Source organism: Delphinus delphis, chromosome 14 (genome assembly GCF_949987515.2).
Source record: "Delphinus delphis chromosome 14, mDelDel1.2, whole genome shotgun sequence".
Taxonomy (NCBI): domain Eukaryota; kingdom Metazoa; phylum Chordata; class Mammalia; order Artiodactyla; family Delphinidae; genus Delphinus; species Delphinus delphis.
In genome coordinates, this window is record NC_082696.1 from 34,556,730 (window position 1) to 34,578,281 (window position 21,552).

The following is a 21,552-nucleotide window of genomic DNA, read 5'->3' on the forward strand; positions in this document are numbered from 1 at the left end:
TTGGGCATAAGGTCTCAACTAGAGATGGAAATGTAGAATTTGTTGTCTTACGAGTTTTAATAAAAACTGTAGGCAAATGAATAAAAGAATTCCAACAAATTAGTACTAAAAAGGCAAAAAAATGAGCAAGAAAACTTGAAGAGGCACTTTATAAAAGATGATATGCAAATAACAAGCATATGAAAATGGAGCTTGACTTCATGAGACATCATAGAAATGCAAAGTGAAACCACAATGATATACCACTCTCTAGAATGCCTAAAATGGAAAGAAAGGAAAAAAAAGACATTGGCAAGTGATAACAGGGTTGTGGAACAACTGGAACGTTCACTAGCTGTGGATGTGAAAACTCTTAGGCAGTATCTTTTAAAGTGAAATAAATGAACAGATGTGATCATTATGACCAGTGGTGTACCCGGAAAATGGCTGTGGGGGGGGCGGGGAGAGATTGATATGTAGAGTTTGCTAATACTCTCACCATGGTTAATTTCAAGCTACCTATGGTTTAAAAAGCAACTTGCAAAATTCTTCAGTGTTTAACAAGCAGTTTTAGCCAGCTGCTGCCTGACCCACTAATTCCATTTCTAGATATAGCCAGCAGAAAGGCATACTTGTTGACCCAAAAGACAGATACTAAAATGTTCACAGCAGCTCTACTTGTAATGCCAAAACCCAGAAACAACCCAGATGACTATTTACATTAGAATAGATGAATTGTGATATATTCATATAATAAAATACAACAATGAAAAGAATGGACTATTTAGAATCTAAGTACACATAATAATAGTAATGGGTGTCACAAACGTAGTTGAAACGAGACACAAAAGAATATTTACTATATTTTTCAATTTATATAAAGTTCAGTAGCAGGCAAGCTAATGTTGGTTATTAGAAGTCAAGATAGTTGTTATTTTTATTTGGAGTCATGTTCAGTTTCTTGATCTGAGTGCTATTTACTTGAATGTATTTACCTTGTGAAAATTCATTGAACTGTAACCTATGATTTGTATAATTTTCTGAACGTATTTTTTATGTGAACAAAAGTACTTACATAGGGCAAAAAAGCATTTGGGCAGATAGGAGATTACCCAGAGATGAGATATATAAAGTGAGAAGAGTGACAGAAGTTTGGGGAATACAGAAACCACACACATACATTCCTATTTCTTTGCCCACTTTCCTCAGGACCCATTCCAGCTTTTTCTATAAAGCATTACATAAGGTAAGGATAATGCTAAAAATAAATTTTCTGTTAGAGACTGGAACTGCTCTGTAGCATTTCTGCATAGAGATTGTTTCCAAGGGAACTTCTGGACTGAATTTATTCTTAGATTTAGAGTTAAAGGAAGAAGAACTGCTGTCATGAGGAAGACTCCCTGAAGGCAGGAGATGGTGCTAACTACAGAACAGCAACATTTTTCTAAATCCTCCTAGTGTGTTGGATCTCAGTAAATGCCCTATAACTACGTCATCATCTCCTGATGATATACTGAAATAATGTAACTTATATCCTTTGGTTTGAGAAGCGGGGGGGAAGGGAAGCAATCCTATACACTTCTCAGAGAGTGTTTTGAGAAGTAGGGAAGTCCTCCCAATAAACAGAAAGGTCTCCCACTAAAGCCTATTAATGTATAATATTCTAAAAGTGTCTGTTTATCCAGACTACTGCATACTTATCTTTCTTTTCCAGAAATGGCAAGACATGTTTTGAAGACATCACCTATCCCTATGAAGACAAAATTGCTACATCAAATAGGATTGTCACTTTATAGTACCTCTCATGGCTTCCATGAGGAAGAAGTGAAAAGAAAACTTGAGCAGTTTCCTGGTGGATCCATTGACCTTCAGAAGGAAGACAGTGGCATTGGCATTCTTACTCTGAACAATCCAAGTAAAATGAATGCCTTCTCAGGTATAGAGAGCTTTCTTTTGTTAGTTAAAAAATGACACTAAATCTAACCTGCTGTCCCATGCTTTTATCCTTAAATCTGTTGAAGAATTCTTGAAAGTCATGGTACTCTTTGTAGAACATGAGAAAACAAAACAAAACAATCACCTGAACCAGGAACTCTTTTACTAATTGTGAATATTTTAATGTTTTTAAAAAATCCGTGAGTATGGATGTTGGTAAAAAGGAAACCATCAAATTAATCTTGATTATTTTTTCCACTGAAATTTTAAGTGCTTAATAACTTCATTTGTTTGTGTTCAGCTAATGTCACTGGGAGACAAAGGGAAGGATGTTTCAAAGATTTTACAACCTAAAGAGAAAAGCCTAAAATGAGAAAAAAATTATTTAGCTTAAATTTTTTTTTCTATGAACTGAAATAAGACTGTCATTTTAACCATGTAGTTCCAATAATCACTGAGAACACTGCACTTGCCTACTTGTTGCCCCTTTCTAGCTCTGAGATACAGGTAAATACCTTTTATTTACTAGGCAGCACTCTTGGCATATAAGAATTTTATATTTAAGAGACCTCAAGGTCCAGGACCTGTGATAATTTGTAATTTTTTGCCAAAGCTCAAATTTGAATTATCCTACCATGAGGTTATACAAGAGCTCATGAGTTACCTTCCTGACTACCCAGCACTTGTGTTTCCAGGTGATTTTGGCAATCTCTGTTTGTTAGTTACATACTTATTGTGGGGGGAGCGAATTATATTTTATAGTAGCATTTGAAATATTGGGTTCAAAAATATCCCAGTAAAGTTTCTTGTGTCTATATATAATCCTACTTATACACATAACTCAGTAGACTGTAAACTTTGTAAATTATTAGTGGTGGGTCTTTAAACACAAGATGACTTTTCTTTACATTCAGCAGAATTCAGAGATGTCTCTATTAATGTTAACCAATAGAAGTATAATGCAGGACACAAGTGTCAGCTACATATGTAATTTAAAATTTCCTAGTAGCCATATTTTTAAAAAGGAAAAAGAAAGGTAAAATTAATTTTAATAACATATTTTATTTAACCCAGTGTACTCAAAATATTTCAACAAATGACTGATACAAAAATTATTAATGAGGTATTTTCCTCTTTTCTTTTTTCATACCAATTCTCTGAAATCTGTTATGTATTTTACACTACTGTTACCAAATCAGGTCTGGTTGCTTGCCACTCAAAAATCAATACTCAAGAGACAGATGTTGGTAGAAAGGAAAGTAGCTTTTAATCAGAATGCTGGCAATCTGGGGAGATGTTGGATTCAGTTGTCCCCCAAAAACCAGCTCTGAAGATTCTGCTCAGCCATGAAAGTTTTAAAGGGAAAAGGGGAAGTAATCTCAGTCGTTGAGATAAGGGGTCAGAATCGTTGCCATCCCCGAGTGTGTGCAGGCTTGTTGACTTCTTGTGATTTTTCTTTAGATGCTATCTTGTTCACACAGATTTGTTCTCGATATTTCTGAAGGGGAAGCTAGGGAAGAGATCTGGTCATGTCTTAATTACTTATTCTTCATTTCTACTTCTTTGATCTACGGAAAGAGCCAACAGGTTAGGCAACGTATTGTGTGATCAAAAGATCTGAAAGTTGTGCTAGGGCCAGAGATGAGTAGAGGATGGGGGTGCCTGGCTTAAGGTTAGTGACAAGACAAAAGGGGCCTCCTGTAGAGAGCTCTTTCCTGCAAAGAGGCCTTTCCTGCCCAAAGCTGTTCACACTACTGCACATCTCAGTTTAGGCTAGCCATGTTTCAAGTGCTCAATGACTACATGTGCGTGGTGGCTACTTTACTGGACAGTGCAGCTGCATACCCTCAACTGGTTCAGAGAATAAAAGCCAGTTTTTATATTAGCCTAGGAAAAATAAAATTAGAAAGGTAAGACTGCTCGAGAGATTTAGACTAGATAAATACTTGTTTTAACTTACTACTGAATAGCTACAATTTATAATTTATATTAGTAAAACTTTTTATTCAAACGGAAACAAGTATTAATTTGATGCCTAATATTTAAAACTAATACAAGCAGAACTGCTTTGATTTGGATGATGGTGGTTAGGTTGGGTTGGGTTGTGAGATGATGAATTAGCCCCACACCACACAACTCTCAAGGCCCTTGTTTGAAAATCAGCCAACCAGATACTCTTTAAGGTCTGTTTCAACTCTTACGTTTATTTTACAAAGTCAAAAAGATTATTTTAACTACTGGTACAGATTTCTCATACTTAGGGCCAGCATTATTTTTTCTACCTAACCACATATTTATGTGACTTCTTAATTAAGGGAGAGAGAGAGAGAGAAAGAGGTCACTATCAAGTTGTAAACTTTTAAAGCAGAGACTGTCATGCTTGCCTCTTTTGTATATACTCCTTAGTACCAACATGATAGGCATTTGATAGACATTCAGTAAATATTTGTAAAATTTGTGACCTAAGAGTCTTGTTTGACACCTTACAGTTTCTGAATTATTTCTATTTGTCCAATATTTTATGTGTTTTTGACTCCCTCTCCCCTCTGGCAGGTGTTATGATGCTACAACTTCTGGAAAAAGTGATTGAGTTGGAAAATTGGACAGAGGGGAAAGGTCTCATTGTCCACGGAGCAAAAAATACTTTCTCCTCAGGATCTGATCTGAATGCTGTGAAAGCACTAGGAACTCCAGAGGCAAGTATTGTATGAATTATGCAATAGGTTCTACATGTTTGTCAGACATCTGGGCTAAGATACTTATGTTCTACTTATATGGTTATTATCATGACAGCTTTTCTTTAATAGCTTTCCAAGGATCCGAGTTTTTGTTTTGCTTCTTAAAGTAAAGATTAGCTTGTAATAGTGTGAAGTAATGAGGAATAAAATGAAGGACAGGAAGACTAGCAATAAAAAGTTCATTATTAAAGCCAGCAAGGATTTTAATTTTTTAAGTGGAAGTCCCTTAGCATCTCATGATAAGGAGTTTTCCATGAGGTACCTAGCATAGCTTTGGCACATGGTAGACTTCAAAAAATGCTAACAGTTAAAAAATTTTCTTTTGAATTATGATTACAGAAAAGGAATCCGAATCATCTCTCATTATCTGTCCTCCGAGCAACCTGTTTTTCTTGAATTCAGCTGTCCACTAACATCCCCTAGGCAGGAAAAAAAAAAAAAGAGAGAGAGTGAGAGTGAGAGTGTGAGAGAGAGAGAGAGAGAGAGAGAGAGAGAGAGAGAGAGGAGAGAGAGAGAGAAGAAAAAGAAAAAAAGGTATCTGTTGCCATTTAATTATAGATGTGAGCTGTACGTAGGTAATAATGTTTTAATATTATTGCACAACTCTCATACCACTCTATGTAGTATAATGATCTCTATTTGCATAATATATATGAGGAAGGATCTCTCTTTTGGAAATTTTGATAGATTTGTATTTGAATGCTGGTTTCAACATTTTCTGGCTAAGTGATTGGGTAAATCACTTACTCTTTCTAAGTCTTATTTTCCTAATCTATAGATAAGAATTGTATATTTCACAGAGCTATCGTGAGGATTTAAGATAATATATATAAAGTGCCTACTAGCATGGTGTCTGAAAAAGGTAGCTATTATTTTTATTTCAAAGATCTTCATCCATAATGATCCGTAATTTGTAGCAGCACTAACCTTAAATTTGTAATGCCTCTGAACGGTTAGAGTGAAACTGCAGAAATGCATCTCGGGGCGGGGGGCTCCGAGGAGCTCTGGTTCTTTATGTCTCAGATTGGAAAGAATTCAGCAAGAGGCAAAGTGATAGATAAGAAATGATTTATTAGAATAGGATGCTTATAGGTTTACAAGCAGGCAGGCAGGAGGGTGCTGCCCTGAGAACTTAGTAGGCTACAGTTTTATAATCAAAGGAAAAGTGGGGAGGGGGAGAAGACCACCTTCTTCCTCATTCTTGAGTAGACATCACACTTCCAACATTGGTTCCTCCTCCATGTCGGGTGGGGGATTTTTCTTGTCCCTACATGGTCAAACTGGGGCTGTCATAGTGTAATGGAAATGAGCAAAAAGGTGGTAACATATACTAAAATATGATAAATCATCTCAGCTTTCAGTATAATGTCACCTTTTCCTTATATTTTTATTTTCAGTGTATGCAGAGAAGCATGTCCTAGAAATCATTAACTTACCTCACTGGACAGGATGTGGGTCTCAATCCACCATTATTTTATTGTTTGGGGCATGTCTCATGCTTCTGTTGCATGATTTTGTTGCTAAGCAAGCCTGCTTGGTTTTGTGGTGAAGCAAACCTGCTTTCTTGAGTGATCATTACCTTACAGGGTCTCCCATGCTTTGTCTTTACTTACAATCTCCTAGTGGGATTAACTATTTAATCACCTACTTTGTCCCTTTAATCTGTCCCTATCAAGAGCACTAAGCTGCGGATCTGAATATATGGATTCTTGCCCAGGCGTTACTGATAATTAACTATGTGACCTGCAAGTCATTTGATTATAATTTTCATTTCTAGAATAATTGTATTGCTAAGCACTTTACTTTGTTCACAAAAGATACTATAAAGATATTGTAGAATGAGATAATAGATTACTGTGGGTCTGGTGTGTTGTCAGCGTTGGGCTGCACCCTGCAGGCCTGCAAGGCCTGTATTTGCCCAGCTTTAAGACCTAAGAAAGAGCCCCGAGTCAGTGACAGAGACATCAGTGGTTCAGTGGATAGGGGGAGCGTCTGAAGCAAGGTCCTGGAGCAACACCTCACCATCTGCAGCAGATGGCGGGTAGGACAGGGCAGGACAGTCTTCACTCCAAGGGCAAGGGGAGATGGGAGATTGCCAGTTTTAAGGGGAATTAACCTCAGGTTGGCTCATTGGTTACCAGGGAAACTAGCAGAGGGGCACGCCCCTCACCACCCCTTTGTTAAGAACAGTCACTAGCTGGGGCCTGGGGCAGGTATGTAGGAAGGTCAGTCATGTGAGTAGGGTGTAGGTAAAGCAGGCACTGGTGGAGCAGGGAATGTATAGAGAGCCAGAGAACAGCCATCTTGAGTGGCCTGACCTTCCAGTCAGATAGGAAAACACCCCTAAAAATGTGAAAGGTTATTTTGCTTTCTTCTAGTTAGAAGGTTGTTGCTGTCTAACTAGATCATGTGGCCAGGAATTTTTCCCCTATAAATGTAAAAACTAAAAGTGGAGACATGCTAATTGTTTCACATATATGTAGCCAGCCTGATGTAAATCATGTAGAAAAATATGTATCATTTTTTTTCAGACTTCAGGTAAGGGATCACTAAATAAAGTTTATTCTTTCCAGTAAGGACATTCTCCAAGTAATCTGCTGTCTTGAACGCCTGCAGTAGAGTAAGATTGACTTTTGATCAACAGCTGAGAACTCGGGTGGTGTTACCCCAATGCTTAAATAACACTGCCGGTGTTCGTCCCTTGTAGCTGCACATCTGCCAGTCTCATTAGAAAAAAAAATCTGGAATTGTGATTCTGCTTTACAGTGTGTATGCTTCAAGCCCAGATTGGTATTTAAAATACCTTACTTTATTTAAAGCATTTTTTTGTGTAGATGGTTCCTTTATTGTACTTTTATGAAACGTTCTTAGTCATAGTTATAGGAAATATATAGCATGGAAATAAACAATTTGAGTAAATTCTCTTTATGGATAATATTAAGAAACAGTAATATTTATAAAGTATGGTGTATTTGTCACATGATGATTTTTAAAATTAATAAGTGGAAGCAGTTTACATGAAGTTCCTGTTAACTGTTTCCATTTCTCATATAGAACATATTCCTGTATGCCTGAGAAGTAACTATAAATGTGTGTAAAACTGAAATTTTCAATGGCCTTGGGACTTTTGAGGCTCATGCATGTTTGTGAATTGCAGCTGCACGTATAAACGCATCTGTCCCTCACAGCTGAGAGATTCTGAGATGCTTAACATGACTTTAAGTATAAACAGCCTTTCTCTCAACAAAGCTCTTCTTTATCTAATATACTTACTCTTTGTTGTTGCAAATGCGTCATTGCATCTGCTTATTTGGTGAATTTACTCTTCTGAGGATGATGAGATAAGTAGAATAGATGATTTTAGTAATTGGGTTACTTTCCCTTCTCATTATAATAAGATACATGAAAGTGATTATTAAATGGCTTTTTTAAAAAAGATAATTATGTTGATGTTTTTGCCACTGTATGTTTTCAGTTTTGAAAAAAATATTTTATTAATGAAAATTACCAAATATAAACAAAAGTAGACATGTCGACTGAAAAAAAGTACATGACCTAAAAGTTGAGAGTTATGTATTTTTCAGCCGACATTCTTAGGACTTCAAGCCTGGAGACAACATCTCAAATAACCCTGAGAAACTGCTCCGAGGAGGTGAGGGGGAACCGGAATATATAGGAGTATTTGCAGCAAAGGGCAGGTAGTCGGAATGTCAAAAGTTTATTGTTAATTAAAGAAAACCAGATATCTCAAGTTAAGGAATTTACTGCTTTTCTATGTATAGGGAGGTGCAAGAGTCTAGGCTCATTGAAATCATTCCTTTGATAGGCACTTCAGCTATCTGGGGCCAGTGTTCTGTGTTTTCTCATCCTGAGTTTCCTTAAATCTGCAGTGTTGGGGTGGCTGCAGTCTAATGACTGCTAGATGGGGGGCATTCCTTGTTTCCATCCCGAGTTCCCTCAGGGTTCACCATCAGCAGTGGCTGCTGTGACTGATGGCTGTGACATCCTTTGTTTAGTGATATGACAGGCAATATTTTTCTTCTCAGACTAATACGTTGAAACCCTCATGTACTCATAATAGTATCAACAGTCATCAACATTATATTTGCTTATCTGTCATTCTAGTTTTTTTTTCTTTATGTATGTGGTTTCCTAAGAGGTTGGTTTCATATTGGTACCCTTTGTTTAATGAGCAGGAAAAGAGCTCTAATTGTTCCTATTAGGCAGTTAATCCTTGGTTGAGAAGGTCCAGGCAGGGAGATGAATTAGCATAACACAAGCGTTAGCCCTGAAAAGTTATGGGACAGAAAAAAAGAATAAAATAGGAAAAAATCTAGTGTAAGTATTAATCCATTTATAAGATTTGAACTGATACTATCAATGTTCTGCAGACTAAAAGAAGTCTTTTTTCAGAGGGCAGAAATAATCAGAATCCAATTAGAAGCTTCAAGATTTGGGGTAATAAAAACCTGCTTACTCTGCAGTGAATGGGTTTAATGCCTCAAGGAAAAGTCTGGCGTTTTAGAAACCTTTATACTCTTAATCTAGCTGGAAGATAATATCCTCCTTTGTCCGCTGACCTCCCTTGTTACTTTTCTACCAGTCTATTGCCCCCTATTTCTCTGTTGCTTAAATTTCCACAGCGACCTCAAAGTTCTTGTCTAACTTCTTTGCTTTTGCTATGACTGTTGTACAGTTCCATTGTAGCCTTATTAATTTGTAGACAAGCTATTATAATTTTCTTGAAACCCTTCCATGTATTTTGAGGAAATTAATATATACAACAAGCGCTTAGGGAAAAAAAAAGAGGCTCATTTATGGTTATGTTACTGTAAGGGGCACCCCTTCCAGGGCCCAAGAGTGGACTCTTGTCTAACACTCGGAATTGAATTGTCCAAGGAGACACCTGTACTGACAAAGCAAAAGACTTTACTAGGAAGGGGTGCCTGGGCAGAGAACAGCCAGGTATAAGGAACCCAGGAGAACTGCTCTGCCACGTGGCTTGTAATCTCAGGTTTTATGGTAATGGGGTTAGCTTTCCAGGTTGTCTCTGGATGATCGTCTTGCTTGTGCCCATATTTGGCCCACTTCCTGGCAGTGCATACATCTCTCAGTCAAGATGGTTTCCAGCGTGAGGATTTCTGGGAGGTTGGCAGGACATATTATGGGCTGGCATCTCCTCCCTCATTTTGGCCTCTCTTCCGGCTGGTGGTAGCTTGTCAGTTCTGTTTTCCTTATCAGGACCTCCTGTTGTGAGATAATTCATTCAAGCAATTATTACCCTGCCTGGCCAGGGCAGATGATTTCTGTCAGTGGTTCCCAAACAGTTCTAGGATAAGATATGTTTACAGGCTGGGCATTTTTCCACTCAGTATACATGTGGTTTAGAGTAAATATGACGTTGATAGTTCCCTTTGGCACTTAGGCTGGGCATTGTGCGTCTCATCTTTGTTAATTCTAGGAGGAGCTGGAGGAGGAGGGTTGGGTCTCAGGGTATCATCCAGATAGGATGGAAGTATCCCCTTCTGCAGCAGCTCTGAAAACCTTTATTAAGTTTAAGTTCCAGGCTCCCAACTTTCATTCATCAGAGTAGGTCTAGATTTTCATTGGTTCCTTTCTTTCAGTTTATTCTATCACAAGTCAGGGTTTCTCTGTCACTGGCTTATTTTCATCCTGTAGCCTAGGAAGAAGCCTGAACATTTAGTCATTGTTGGCTCAATAGCTTTGGGGAATAAATTTAATAAATTAAATATTTCTTCTCCCTAGGTCATGTTGGCTAGTGCAGTGTAATCTCTATGATACATTTAAAGCCAAAGCATACCTTATTATCTGATTGCTATTACTGATATTAATTATAATGATGATAGATAACATTCTTGTTCTGGTACTGTATGTCAGGCACTGTTCTAAGCTCTTCTGTGTTGTAACTTATTTATTACTAATTCCCCTAATGAGATATAGGTACTATTACTAGCACCATTTTACAGGTGAGGAGACTGAGGCACAGAGAGGTTAAGTATCTTGCCAAAATTCAAACTAGCTATTAAGTGGTAGAGCCCAGATTCAAACCTAGGCAGTTTAGCTCTAGAGTCTGTGTTGTTATCTATTATTCCATATTGCTTTTAAACATTTTTAGTGTGACTTTTATCTTTTGAATGAGAAGCATAATAGTACATAGGTTAATACCCGCTTCACTTTTATTTCTACCAATTCTAAATAATTCCATCAGTATTTTAAGTACTCTAAAATCTAGTAATAGAAAATAAGCCTATTAAAATTACTTTGTTGAGATAATTTAACAGACTTTATAGGACAGATTTTTAATAGAATATAAACTATTCTAGTTTTAAACCTTCTAGCTCTTTGTGCTTGTGTTAATTTTCTCATCACTTTATTGTATAGACTGACCTTCCTGGTAAAGGCTTTCAGTTAGGAAATTTGTATCATACTGGTTTTTACCACTCATTGACTGCCTTTGTTTTATGAATCAACATAGTTCTCCATCTTAAATTCATCTGAGTCAGTTAACTTCAGCAAGCACATACTATATGCAGAACATTGTACTACTAGCTTCTGAAGATAAAGAAGGCATTTTGTTAGCCTCAAAGACTTTATTATCTAGGCCTAGCAAATGCCATCTCCCCTTCTCCTCTGTAAAACCTTCTCAACTACCCCAACCCAGTTGAAATGAATTGTTTCCTATTTGCCACTGTTCTCAGCTTGTTCAAGCATTTCTTAAAATACTTATTATACTATACCTTGATGCATGTTGCATTTCTTTATTTCTCACAAGATTTTTGAGGACTGGGAACTGGGACCACATTCTACTGATTATGTTCCCTATCCTTATTTTGTAGAGATGATGTGACTGATAATAAATCCAAATACAGTGTATACAATCTATAAATTCTGTAGTTAAGTTAGAAAAATAAAAATACTGCAGAAACACAAAGGAGAAAACTATTACTGTGGGATTTAGAAACTCCTGATGGAAAAATATTTGATCCGGGCATTCCTTGAAATAGGTAGAGAAAAGGACAGCCTGTTCCAAATAGTGGGAATGATGTAAGCAAAGACACAGGAACAACCGTAACTGCAAGGTGTTAAAAGAATGACAAATAGTTTGTCGTTGCAGAAGTTAAGATGCTTGGATGAGGGGTGCAGTAGTCAATAAAGTTGGTAAAGTAGTTTGGGATTAATCCTTCCCAAGGAATTTAGACTTCATTTTATTGGTGATATGAAATTATCATCCTACAGGGAGGTTTTTCAGGCAGGATGCAAGATATATCACAGAGGAAAAAGAAATTAAATATAGAGAGACCAGTTAGGAATCAAGGCTGTTGGTAATAATCTAAGCATGAGTAACACAAGTCTGAACTAGTGTTGCGGCAGAGAAAATAGAAAAAGAAGGGATTTGCATTGGAAATATTTCAGAGGAAGGATTGAGGGGACATGCTTGTTAACTCATCGAGCATGGGAGAACTGTGAAATGGAAGAGTTAAAGATAATACCAAAATTCTGAGCCTTTTGGACCAGAAAACCTTTCCTATTAACTCAGAACTCACTCTGTGATCTTTTACAGAGTATCTAGGTACATTTTCATCTTTCCAACCATTCTTTAAGTCAAATAGAACAGGTTTTTAAAATTTTCATTCCTTCCCTATGGATGAGAAAACCGAAGTTCATAGTTATGACCTGCTCACGTTTATGTTATTATTATGTGGCAGTGCTAGGATTAAAACCCAGCTTTTTCACAACCAGTTGGTTTTGCCATGCTGAATTTGAAGTATTAGCAGAATGTGAAATTTCTAGCAGGTTTTGGGACTCTACATGAAAACAGTAGTTGAAGCAATGGGAATGGTTGAGACTTCCAAGGAAAAATTGGAGATAAAGGAGAGAAAGAGAATCATGGATTGGATCTTTGGTAATAGCATTTAGCTGAATAAAAAGAGAGAAAGAAGAAAACTGGAAAATAACAATCAAAGAAATAGGAAGGGGATCAGGAGTGGAAGATGTTGCTAGAAACTGAGAATATCAAAATGCAGAAACTGGTCAAAGCAAGATGCTATGTATACTACGGAGACACAGAGGAAGATGAGGATAAGGAAAAGCCATTTAATTTAACAATTAGGAGATTATTAGAAACCTTTGAGGAGAATCTTTTGAGAGAAGGCTGAAGACCACATTATACTAGTTGAAGAAAGTATATGAGGGAAAAAAGAGGGGGCAGTGAGTTTACACTACTATTAGGAAACTTGTTTTTTATGTTTATATTCTTAGGGGATCAGAGTTTGGGATAATAGGTGGGTTTGTCTTATGCCTCTTCCCTCCAAATTACCCTGAGTAGAACTCCCCTCTTTTCTGGGGTATATGACTTAGGTGTGAGAGTTACTCTCTCTCTCTCACACCTAAGTCTTTACTAATAGCGCATGCAAAGCTGAGCTCAAGGAACCCTAGAAGATCCACACAGCTAAATACTGCATCATTTGCATTTCAGACAGCTTCAAAGAGTTTTAAATGATAACCTCATTTTATAAAGTTTGGTATATTTTTGGCTTTATTACTTTCTAAATCCTGAAAGTGTTTTTTAATAATTTCTTATATAATACATTTGCATTGTATCTTTGTGCTTATTCTTATTTAAAGGATGGAATGGCCGTATGCATGTTCATGCAAAACACCTTAACAAGATTTATGAGGTAATGTATCTTTGTTTTTAAAATATAATTTCTAATAAACCAAAAATAGCTCTTCATTCTGTGATTTGCAGTAGATAAAAAGCAGTCACTGACTTTCTAACCATATTTATTCTAATGATGAACTATTTGTGCCATCAAGGATTGTCATATAATTAAATGTTACTGAAGGACATACAAGTATGTCTCTTAAAAAATAAGAGATGAGAGATAAAAAGAATTAAAGACATAGCACTTTTCCCTAAAGAGCTGTTATTTAGGTATAATCTGGTTATATTTAGGTATAGACATGGGAAGGTTAAATACTGTTACTAGAGCAGAATAGACACTGGTCAAGAGGTGACACATAAAGATTACCTAATATTCAAAATTAGTAGAATGTATAGTGAAGTGGTCTGTATCCGCAAGGAGATAGAAAAAGAGTTCCCAATTGGAGAAGGCTTTTACAGATTTCTGAGGAAGATGGATTCACTTTGCACCTAGATGAGGAAGAAAAATGAGAAAATTTTGGGCCTGTCATTTTGTATTTGGGGTTACAAAGTGTGAAATGATTGGGCTGATTAGCTTTCTACTTCTATATTCTGAATGTAAACAATTTAAATATAATTATAACTAAGGAAATTCATATTTATTTAGCATACTTGTTTATTGGACATCACTGTATTTTTGGTACTCTTTGTATGTGAGTCTAGAAAGAAAAGTGGAATCAACATTACTGTTTAAAATACCTTCTTCATTGTCTTAGCTCCTATTCACCTACTTCTCCCTATTACATTTGACTTTTTCTTAAATAAATCTTAAAACTTGGGTTTTTTTTTTTTAATAATCCTTTTTAGGGACGTCCCTGGTGGTCCAGTGGTGCAGAGGACGTGGGTTCTATCCCTGGTCAGGGAACTAAGATCCCACATGCTGCAGGGTAACTAAGCCCATGTGCCACAACTACTGAACTCACGCACCTCAACTAGAGAGCCTGCGTGCCGCAAACTACAGAGCCCACGTGCTGTGGAGCCCGTGTGCCACAACTAGAGAGAGAAAAAAACCCACATGCCACAAATAGAAGCCCGTGCCCTGCCAGGAAGAGCCCGCATGCTGCAACGAAAGATCCTGCATGCCTCGACGAAGATCGTGCATGCTGCCAGTAAGACCTGATGCAGCCAAGAAAAAAAAAATCCTTTTTTTTCTTTTTCTTTGCGGTACACGGGCCTCTCACTGTTGTGGCCTCTCCCGTTGCGGAGCATAGGCTCTGGACGCGCAGGCTCAGCGGCCATGGCTCACGGGCCCAGCCGCTCTGCAGCATGTGGGATCTTCCCGGACCGGGGCACGAACTCGTGTCCCCTGCATCGGCAGGCGGACTCTCAACCACTGCGCCACCAGGGAAGCCCAAAAAAATCCTTTTTATTTGGAAGCAGTGTGTGTTAAGAAATTTGCAATTACTTTAGACCTGCACCTTTTCATTTTGGTTAGACCTACAAAAAATTCTGTACTTTCAAAACATTTTAAATTCACCTTTTAAATACACACTTTGCAAAGTGGGTCTTTGCAAACACAAAAGGTTAAGACTTTTTTTTTTTTTTTTTTTTTATGGTACGCAGGCCTCTCACTGTTGTGGCCTCTCCTGTCGCGGAGCACAGGCTCCGGACGCGCAGGCTCAGCGGCCATGACTCACAGCACTAGCCGCTCCGCAGCATGTGGGACCTTCCTGGACCGGGGCACGAACCCGTGTCCCCTGCATTGACAGGCGGACTCTCAACCACTGTGCCACCAGGGAAGCCCAAGACTTATTTTTACTTCAGAACCATTCTTTTACATAGGATCAGTCTCTGGATCATTTTAGTGAGTAATGAAAACATTTTTGATAGGAACCTTCAATAACAGTTCTGGAGCTCAGTCTTCTGTACCACAATTCTTCCTTTTGGATACATTCTTAATTTTCCCATCCATAATTTGATACCAATAAAAATGGACTAAGACAGTATCACATTGAATTATTCCCGATTGCCAGCTGCTGAAAAGTTCCAGGAGCTGTATCCAGGCCTACCTCAGAGATATTGCAGGTTAGGTTCCAGACCACTGCATAAAGCGATATCGAAATAAAGCAAGTCACAAGAAGTTTTTGGTTTCCCAGTGCATATAAAAGTTATGTTTACACTCTACCATAGTCTATTAAAGTATGCGGTAGCATTATGTCTAAAAAAAATGTACATACCTTAATTTAAAAATACTTTATTGCTAAAAAATGCTAACCATCATCTGAGCCTTCAGTGAATCGTAAACTTTTTGCTGGTGGAAGGTCTTGTCTCAGTGTTGACGGCGGCTTACTGATCAGGGTGGTGGCTGCTGAGGGCTGGGATGGCTGCGGTAATTTCTTAAAACAAGACACCAGTGAAGTTTCCTGCATCAGTTGACTCTTCCTTTCATGAATGATTTCTCTGTAACATACAGTGCTGTTTGATAGCATTTTACCATAGAGGAACTTCTTTCAAAATTGGAGTCAGTCCTCTCAAACCTTGCCGCTCTTTATCAAATAAGTTTATTTAACATTTTAAATCCTTTGTTGTCATTTCAACAGTCTTCACAACATCTTCACCAGGGTAGATTCCATCTCAAGAAACCACCTTCTTTGCTCATCCATGAGAAGTAACTCCTCATCTGTTAAAGTTTATCATGAGATTGCAGCAACTCAGTCACATTTTCAGGCTTCAGTTCTAGTTCTCTTGCTGTTTCCACCACATCTGCAGTTACTTCCTCCACTGATGTCTTAAACCCTTCAAAGTCATCCAAGAGATTTGGAATCAACTTCCTCAAACTCATGTTAATGTTGATATTTTGACCTCTTCCCATAAATCGCAAATGTTCTTAATGGCATCTAGAATGGTGAATCCTTTCCAGAAGGTTTTCAAGTGACTTTGCCTAGATCCATCAGAGGAATCACTATCTATGGCAGCTATAGCCTTATGAAATGTATTTCTTAAATAATGAGACTTGAAAGTCAAAATTACTACTAGATCCACAGACTGCAGAATGGATGTTGTGTTAGCAGGCATGAAAACAGCATTAATTTCATTGTACGCTTTCATCAGAGCTCTTGGGTGACCAGGTGCATAGTCAGTGGGTAGTAATAGTTTGGTTTTTATAAATTTATTTATTTATTTTTGGCTGCATTGGGTCTTTGTTGCTGTGTGCGGGCTTTCTATAGTTGCAGTGAGCAGGGGCTACTCTTTGTCGTGGTGCGCTGTCTTATTGCAGTGGCTTCTCTTGTTGCGGAGCACAGGCTCTAGGTGCGCGGGCTTCAGTAGTTGTGGCATGTGGGCTCAGTAGTTGTGGCTTGCGGGCTCTAGAGCGCAGGCTCAGTAGTTGTGGCACACGGGCTTAGCTGCTCTGCGGCATGTAGGATCTACCCGGATCAGGGCTTGAACCCACGCCCCCTGCATTGGCAGGTGGGTTCTTAACCACTGTGCCACCAGGGAAGCCCTGGGCAGTAATAGTTTGAAAGGAATCTTTTTTTCTGAGCAGTAAATCAGCAGTGGGCTTAAAATATTCAGTAAAACATGTTGTAAACAGATGTGCTGTCACCCAGGCTTTGTTGTTCCATTTATAGAGCACAGAGTAGATTGAGCATAATTCTTAAAAGCCCTAAGATTTTCAGAACGGTAAATAAACATTAGCTTCAACTAGTAGCGTCACCAGCTGCATTAGCCCCTGACAAGAGAGTCAGCCTGTCCTTTGAAACTTTGAAGCCAGGCATTGACTTCTCTCTAGCCATGAATGTCTTAGATGGCATCTTCTTCTAATATAAGGTTGTTTTGTCTACGTTGAAAATCTGTTGTTTGGTGTAGCCCGCCTTCATGAATTATCTTAGCTAGATCTTCTGGATAACTTGCTGCAGCTTCTGTATCAGCACTTGCTGTTTTATCTGGCACATTTATGTTACGGAAATGGCTTCTTTCCTGAATTCTCATGAACCAACCTCTGCTAGCATCACACTTTCCTTCTGTATCTGCCTCACCTCTCTCAGTCTTCATAGAATTGAACAGAGTGAGGACCTTGCTCTGGATTAGGCTTTGACTTAAGGAAATGTGGCTGATTTGATCTTCTATCTAGACCAATAAAACTTTCTTCCTATCAGCAGTAAGGTTGTTTTGCTTTCTTATCATTCATATATTCACGGGAGTAGCCCTTTTAATTTCCTTCAAGAACTTTTCCTCTGTATTCACAACTTGGCTAACTGTTAGCCAAAGCCTAATCCAATGCAATAAAGCGAAGCACAATGAAATGAGGAGTGCCTGCATGACACAAAAACATCCATTTATTTGGAAGAAAGTTGATATGTCTGTAGTTTAAAAATATATAATGATTTAGGGAGGTATTTTGATAAGCTTACATAGCATTTAGTATGAATTATTTTATCTTCATTATTATACTGTTTTGCTCATGATACATTGGCTAATAGTTCTATACTTTGAGGTGTGATTATTTTTATAAACATAGTTCAGTAATTTTGTTTCTACTGCATCTTAAGTTTTAAAAGTATTTGTAAATTAATATCAAAATTAAAAATATTAACATCCATTTTTCCTTTTTCCTTCAATATACAGACTTCCTTTAATAAGTGTTGCACTAGTTCAAGGTCGGGCCCTGGGTGGAGGAGCAGAGGTTACCACAGCATGTGATTTCAGGTAGGGTAAGAATTGTATGACTCCTTGCACAGGTGTAATTAACATGCTCAAATTCATTTTTTGCCTGAATATCAATATTTTATTTATTCTTAAAGAGGATAATCAGTTAGTGAATATTTTCTTTTTGCCAATCATTCAAGTAGATAATTTTAGTCAGTCTAGTATAACTCCATAAATATTTCATTACTATGCATTTCAAAAAGTTAACAAAAGGATTTGAATAAATCACATCCATATTAGCAAAGTCCCTGGGGAAGGAAACCAAGAAAATATATGAAACTTTAAGATTCCCAAGAATTATACAAGAAAAGTAAAGAACTAAAAAAACCCAGAGAAATAAAGTAAAGAGAATAGAGAAAGAGACCTCTTACAAATAACAAGAGGTTTTCTGAGAACTATTTCCTATCTTTACTGTGATTTGTAGTAACTTTGTGGAGATTTTGGGCTGATTAGGGAATTCAATTAGAGAAAGTTATTCGGGACCAATTAACCTTTCAATCCTTAGAATTCTTTTTAGTATTGGCTAGCTGTACTTTATAGGAATGACACAATTTTGATAAGGCCTTCTATATTTTGGTTTTGTGTGTATAAAACATAGATGTTCAGTTTAATGACTTGCTACAAAATAGGAGCCTATGTAACCATATTATAGGTCAAGAATTGAAAGATTGGGGCTTCCCTGGTGGCGCAGTGGTTGAGAGTCCGCCTGCCGATGCAGGAGACACGGGTTCGTGCCCCGGTCTGGGAAGATCCCACATGCCGCGGAGTGGCTGGGCCCATGAGCCATGGCCGCTGAGCCTGCGCGTCCAGAGCCTGTACTCTGCAACGGAGAGGCCACAACAGTGAGAGGCCCGTGTACCGCAAAAAAAAAAAAAAAAAAAAAAAGAAAGATTACCGGCACTCCTGAACTCCCATACATGCACCTTCTAAGTCATAGACCCTTCATTTCCATCTATAGGAAACTGTTACCCTGTAATTTATGATAATTACATTCTTACTGTCCTGTATAGTTTTATAAGTTAACTATTCTGTAACCAATATATTCTATTATTTTTTCTTTTTGAACTTAATATAAATGGCATCATATACTAATAGAAATACTATGAGGAAAGATTCAGTAAGCTAATTCATGCAAAGTAGTAACATTTTATTGATATATTAATTTTTCTTTTTAAAGTTGATGACAGGTTTCAATTTGTAAGTTGAAATATATCACTTTGTATTCACATAAGTCGGGATTTTAAAATAGTTTTGGTGTATAAGACAATTTACAAAGATCCCAGTCTCTCTGAAAACTAGTACTTACTAACTGGGGAGGATTCTTGTACACAACGAAAAATGGCGAGTTCACATGACAGTGACCCCTGCTGTCATCAGTGCAGATTGCATCAGGAAGCTACATTTCATTCTGTGAGGAGGAAGGAGTTATTGGCTTCATGGACAGTATGAGACTAAATATAAATGCTCTGTGTGTGAAAGGATTAAATGCTTTCTCACTTTACCCTGAAACACAGGTACTTGTGGAATATAACATTTAAATGTATAATTATATAATATATATAAGATATAAAGTATATATTTAAGTATAATTTAATATATTTAAAGAATCCTAAGGTATATGTGAGTATACATTATTACACTTAAAAATTCTCTACATAAAAAAAAACATTCTTTGCATAAAAGTAAGTGCAAGTTAAAACTTTATAGATGCACTCTGGAGAAAGTGTACCCTCTAACATAGTCTGGTGTTCATCTTTAAGCATTTATTAGACTTTTGCATCATCCTTTATATTCATTCCTGACCTGTGTTTGGGTGTAGTTAGGGTTTAGGCCAAAAGGCAAAATCACAGAAAAAATAGAGATTATTTAGTCCTTTAATACTGCTAATTTACCTTGCTATGTTATTCTCTAAATGAAGGGTCATGTGTTCCTAGAGCCTCATAAAATACTTAGTTTTTTTGATTATGAGTTGTCTGAGGATACTGCCCTCATCAGATATATTCAGTAACATAACCAGATACAGTCACTTTTCCAATGAAGACATATTCATTTGTGGACCAACTACTTGGCATATACAGACCCTCATATTAAATTGCATTCAGTAGAGTCATTCATTAAACATAGTTTAGCACCATGGCTATCTAGGCACTGCCATTTAAGAAACTTTTATGTTTTGGGTTCTTGTTTAGTTTTTCTAGTAATACAGTTTTATTACATTTTATAAAATTTCTGATTCACAACTGTAAAGAAATTAAAAAAAAAAAACTGATCCTTCACAATAGAAGTGTGAAAAGCACTGTCCTAGACTATTCAGCCCTTTTAAATCTTTATACTAAATGCAAGAGTTCTTAAAAGATAAAGGCTAATAGAGAGGGTTGTATAGTGAAGTACATTACTAGCCACAGTTACAAGGTAGTGATAAATCAATACAAATTGCTCTAGCTGATTTTCCCCCCAACTTGATCAGTACCCTGTCAGTTATCTTCTATGACAAATTATATTATAAAAGTACCTACTTGTTATTAAAAAAACACCAAAAGCTTTCATAGCATTCTGCTAAAAAGATAAGTTCCTTCCGTAGGTTGGCTCTTTTTAGCTTAACTTTCTTACCTTGGAGAGTTGCCTGGAATTCACTCAACTGACAGAAGAAGAAGAGAAATAATCTTAATATGAATATTCCAAAGAATTGAGCTCATGCACCATTCTAGCATTATCCTACTCGCTGCCCCCAAACCCTTTAAGCACCAGCTGATAATACATGTAATGAATTAATATGTCAGAAACAGGTCTACATGGCATGTATAGACCCTCATACTAAATTGCCTTCAATTGAGTCATAATTTAAACTTTCTTAGAGAAAATGGCTTTTTAAAAACATTTTCTAAAGCAAAACATTAACTTATGAATTAAAAAATGACATTCTACAGTGCTCACAATCTCGTCACTCTAACATTATCTTTCCCTTTAGTGACAAAATTGATGAAATAAAAAGCTAGAATTGTATTAAAATCATTTGCTTCAAATTTTTAAATTTGTCTTGATTAATTAAAATATCTAGAATGAAATATAAATTAAGAAAATATTTGAGTATTAGTTTTCTATTGCAGCCATAACAAATTACCACAAATTTAGTGGCTTATAACAACATCAGCTTATCTCACAGATGTATAGGTTGGAAATCTGGCTGGGCTCAACTGGGTTCTCTAAACCTGGTCACACAAGGCCCAAATCAATATGTTGGCTGGACTGGGCTCTGAGGGATCATCTACTTCAAGGTCCATCCTGGTTACAGCTGGCAGAATTCAGCCCCATGCACTTGTAAGACTGAGGTCCCTGTTTTTCTGTCAGCCTGTCAGCCAGGGGCCAGTCTTTGCTCTTGGAGGATGCCTGCATTCCTTCTCATGTTTTCCATGTGGCCCCCCTTCAGCAGTGGTGGGTTAAGTTCCTTTCGTACTTTGAATCTTTCTCACTTTCCCCTCTGCTGCATCTCTCTGACTCCAGTTGGAGAAAGTTTTCTGCTTTTAAGAG

At 37.3% G+C, this 21,552-nt stretch overlaps 1 protein-coding gene across 3 annotated transcripts in view; it reads left to right on the forward strand.

Annotated features, from left to right (window-relative positions):
* The window catches only part of ECHDC1 (ethylmalonyl-CoA decarboxylase 1), a 44,647-nt gene that overhangs the window by 12,792 nt on the left and 10,303 nt on the right, over positions 1-21,552 (forward strand). For all 3 annotated transcript variants that reach the window (XM_060030003.1, XM_060030002.1, XM_060030001.1), the window contains 4 exons: positions 1,694-1,915; positions 4,468-4,610; positions 13,299-13,351; positions 17,944-18,024. In XM_060030003.1, the coding sequence (XP_059885986.1) occupies positions 1,696-1,915; positions 4,468-4,610; positions 13,299-13,351; positions 17,944-18,024 (497 nt within the window). In that variant the 5' untranslated portion in view covers positions 1,694-1,695. The remainder of the gene's footprint in view (positions 1-1,693; positions 1,916-4,467; positions 4,611-13,298; positions 13,352-17,943; positions 18,025-21,552) is intronic.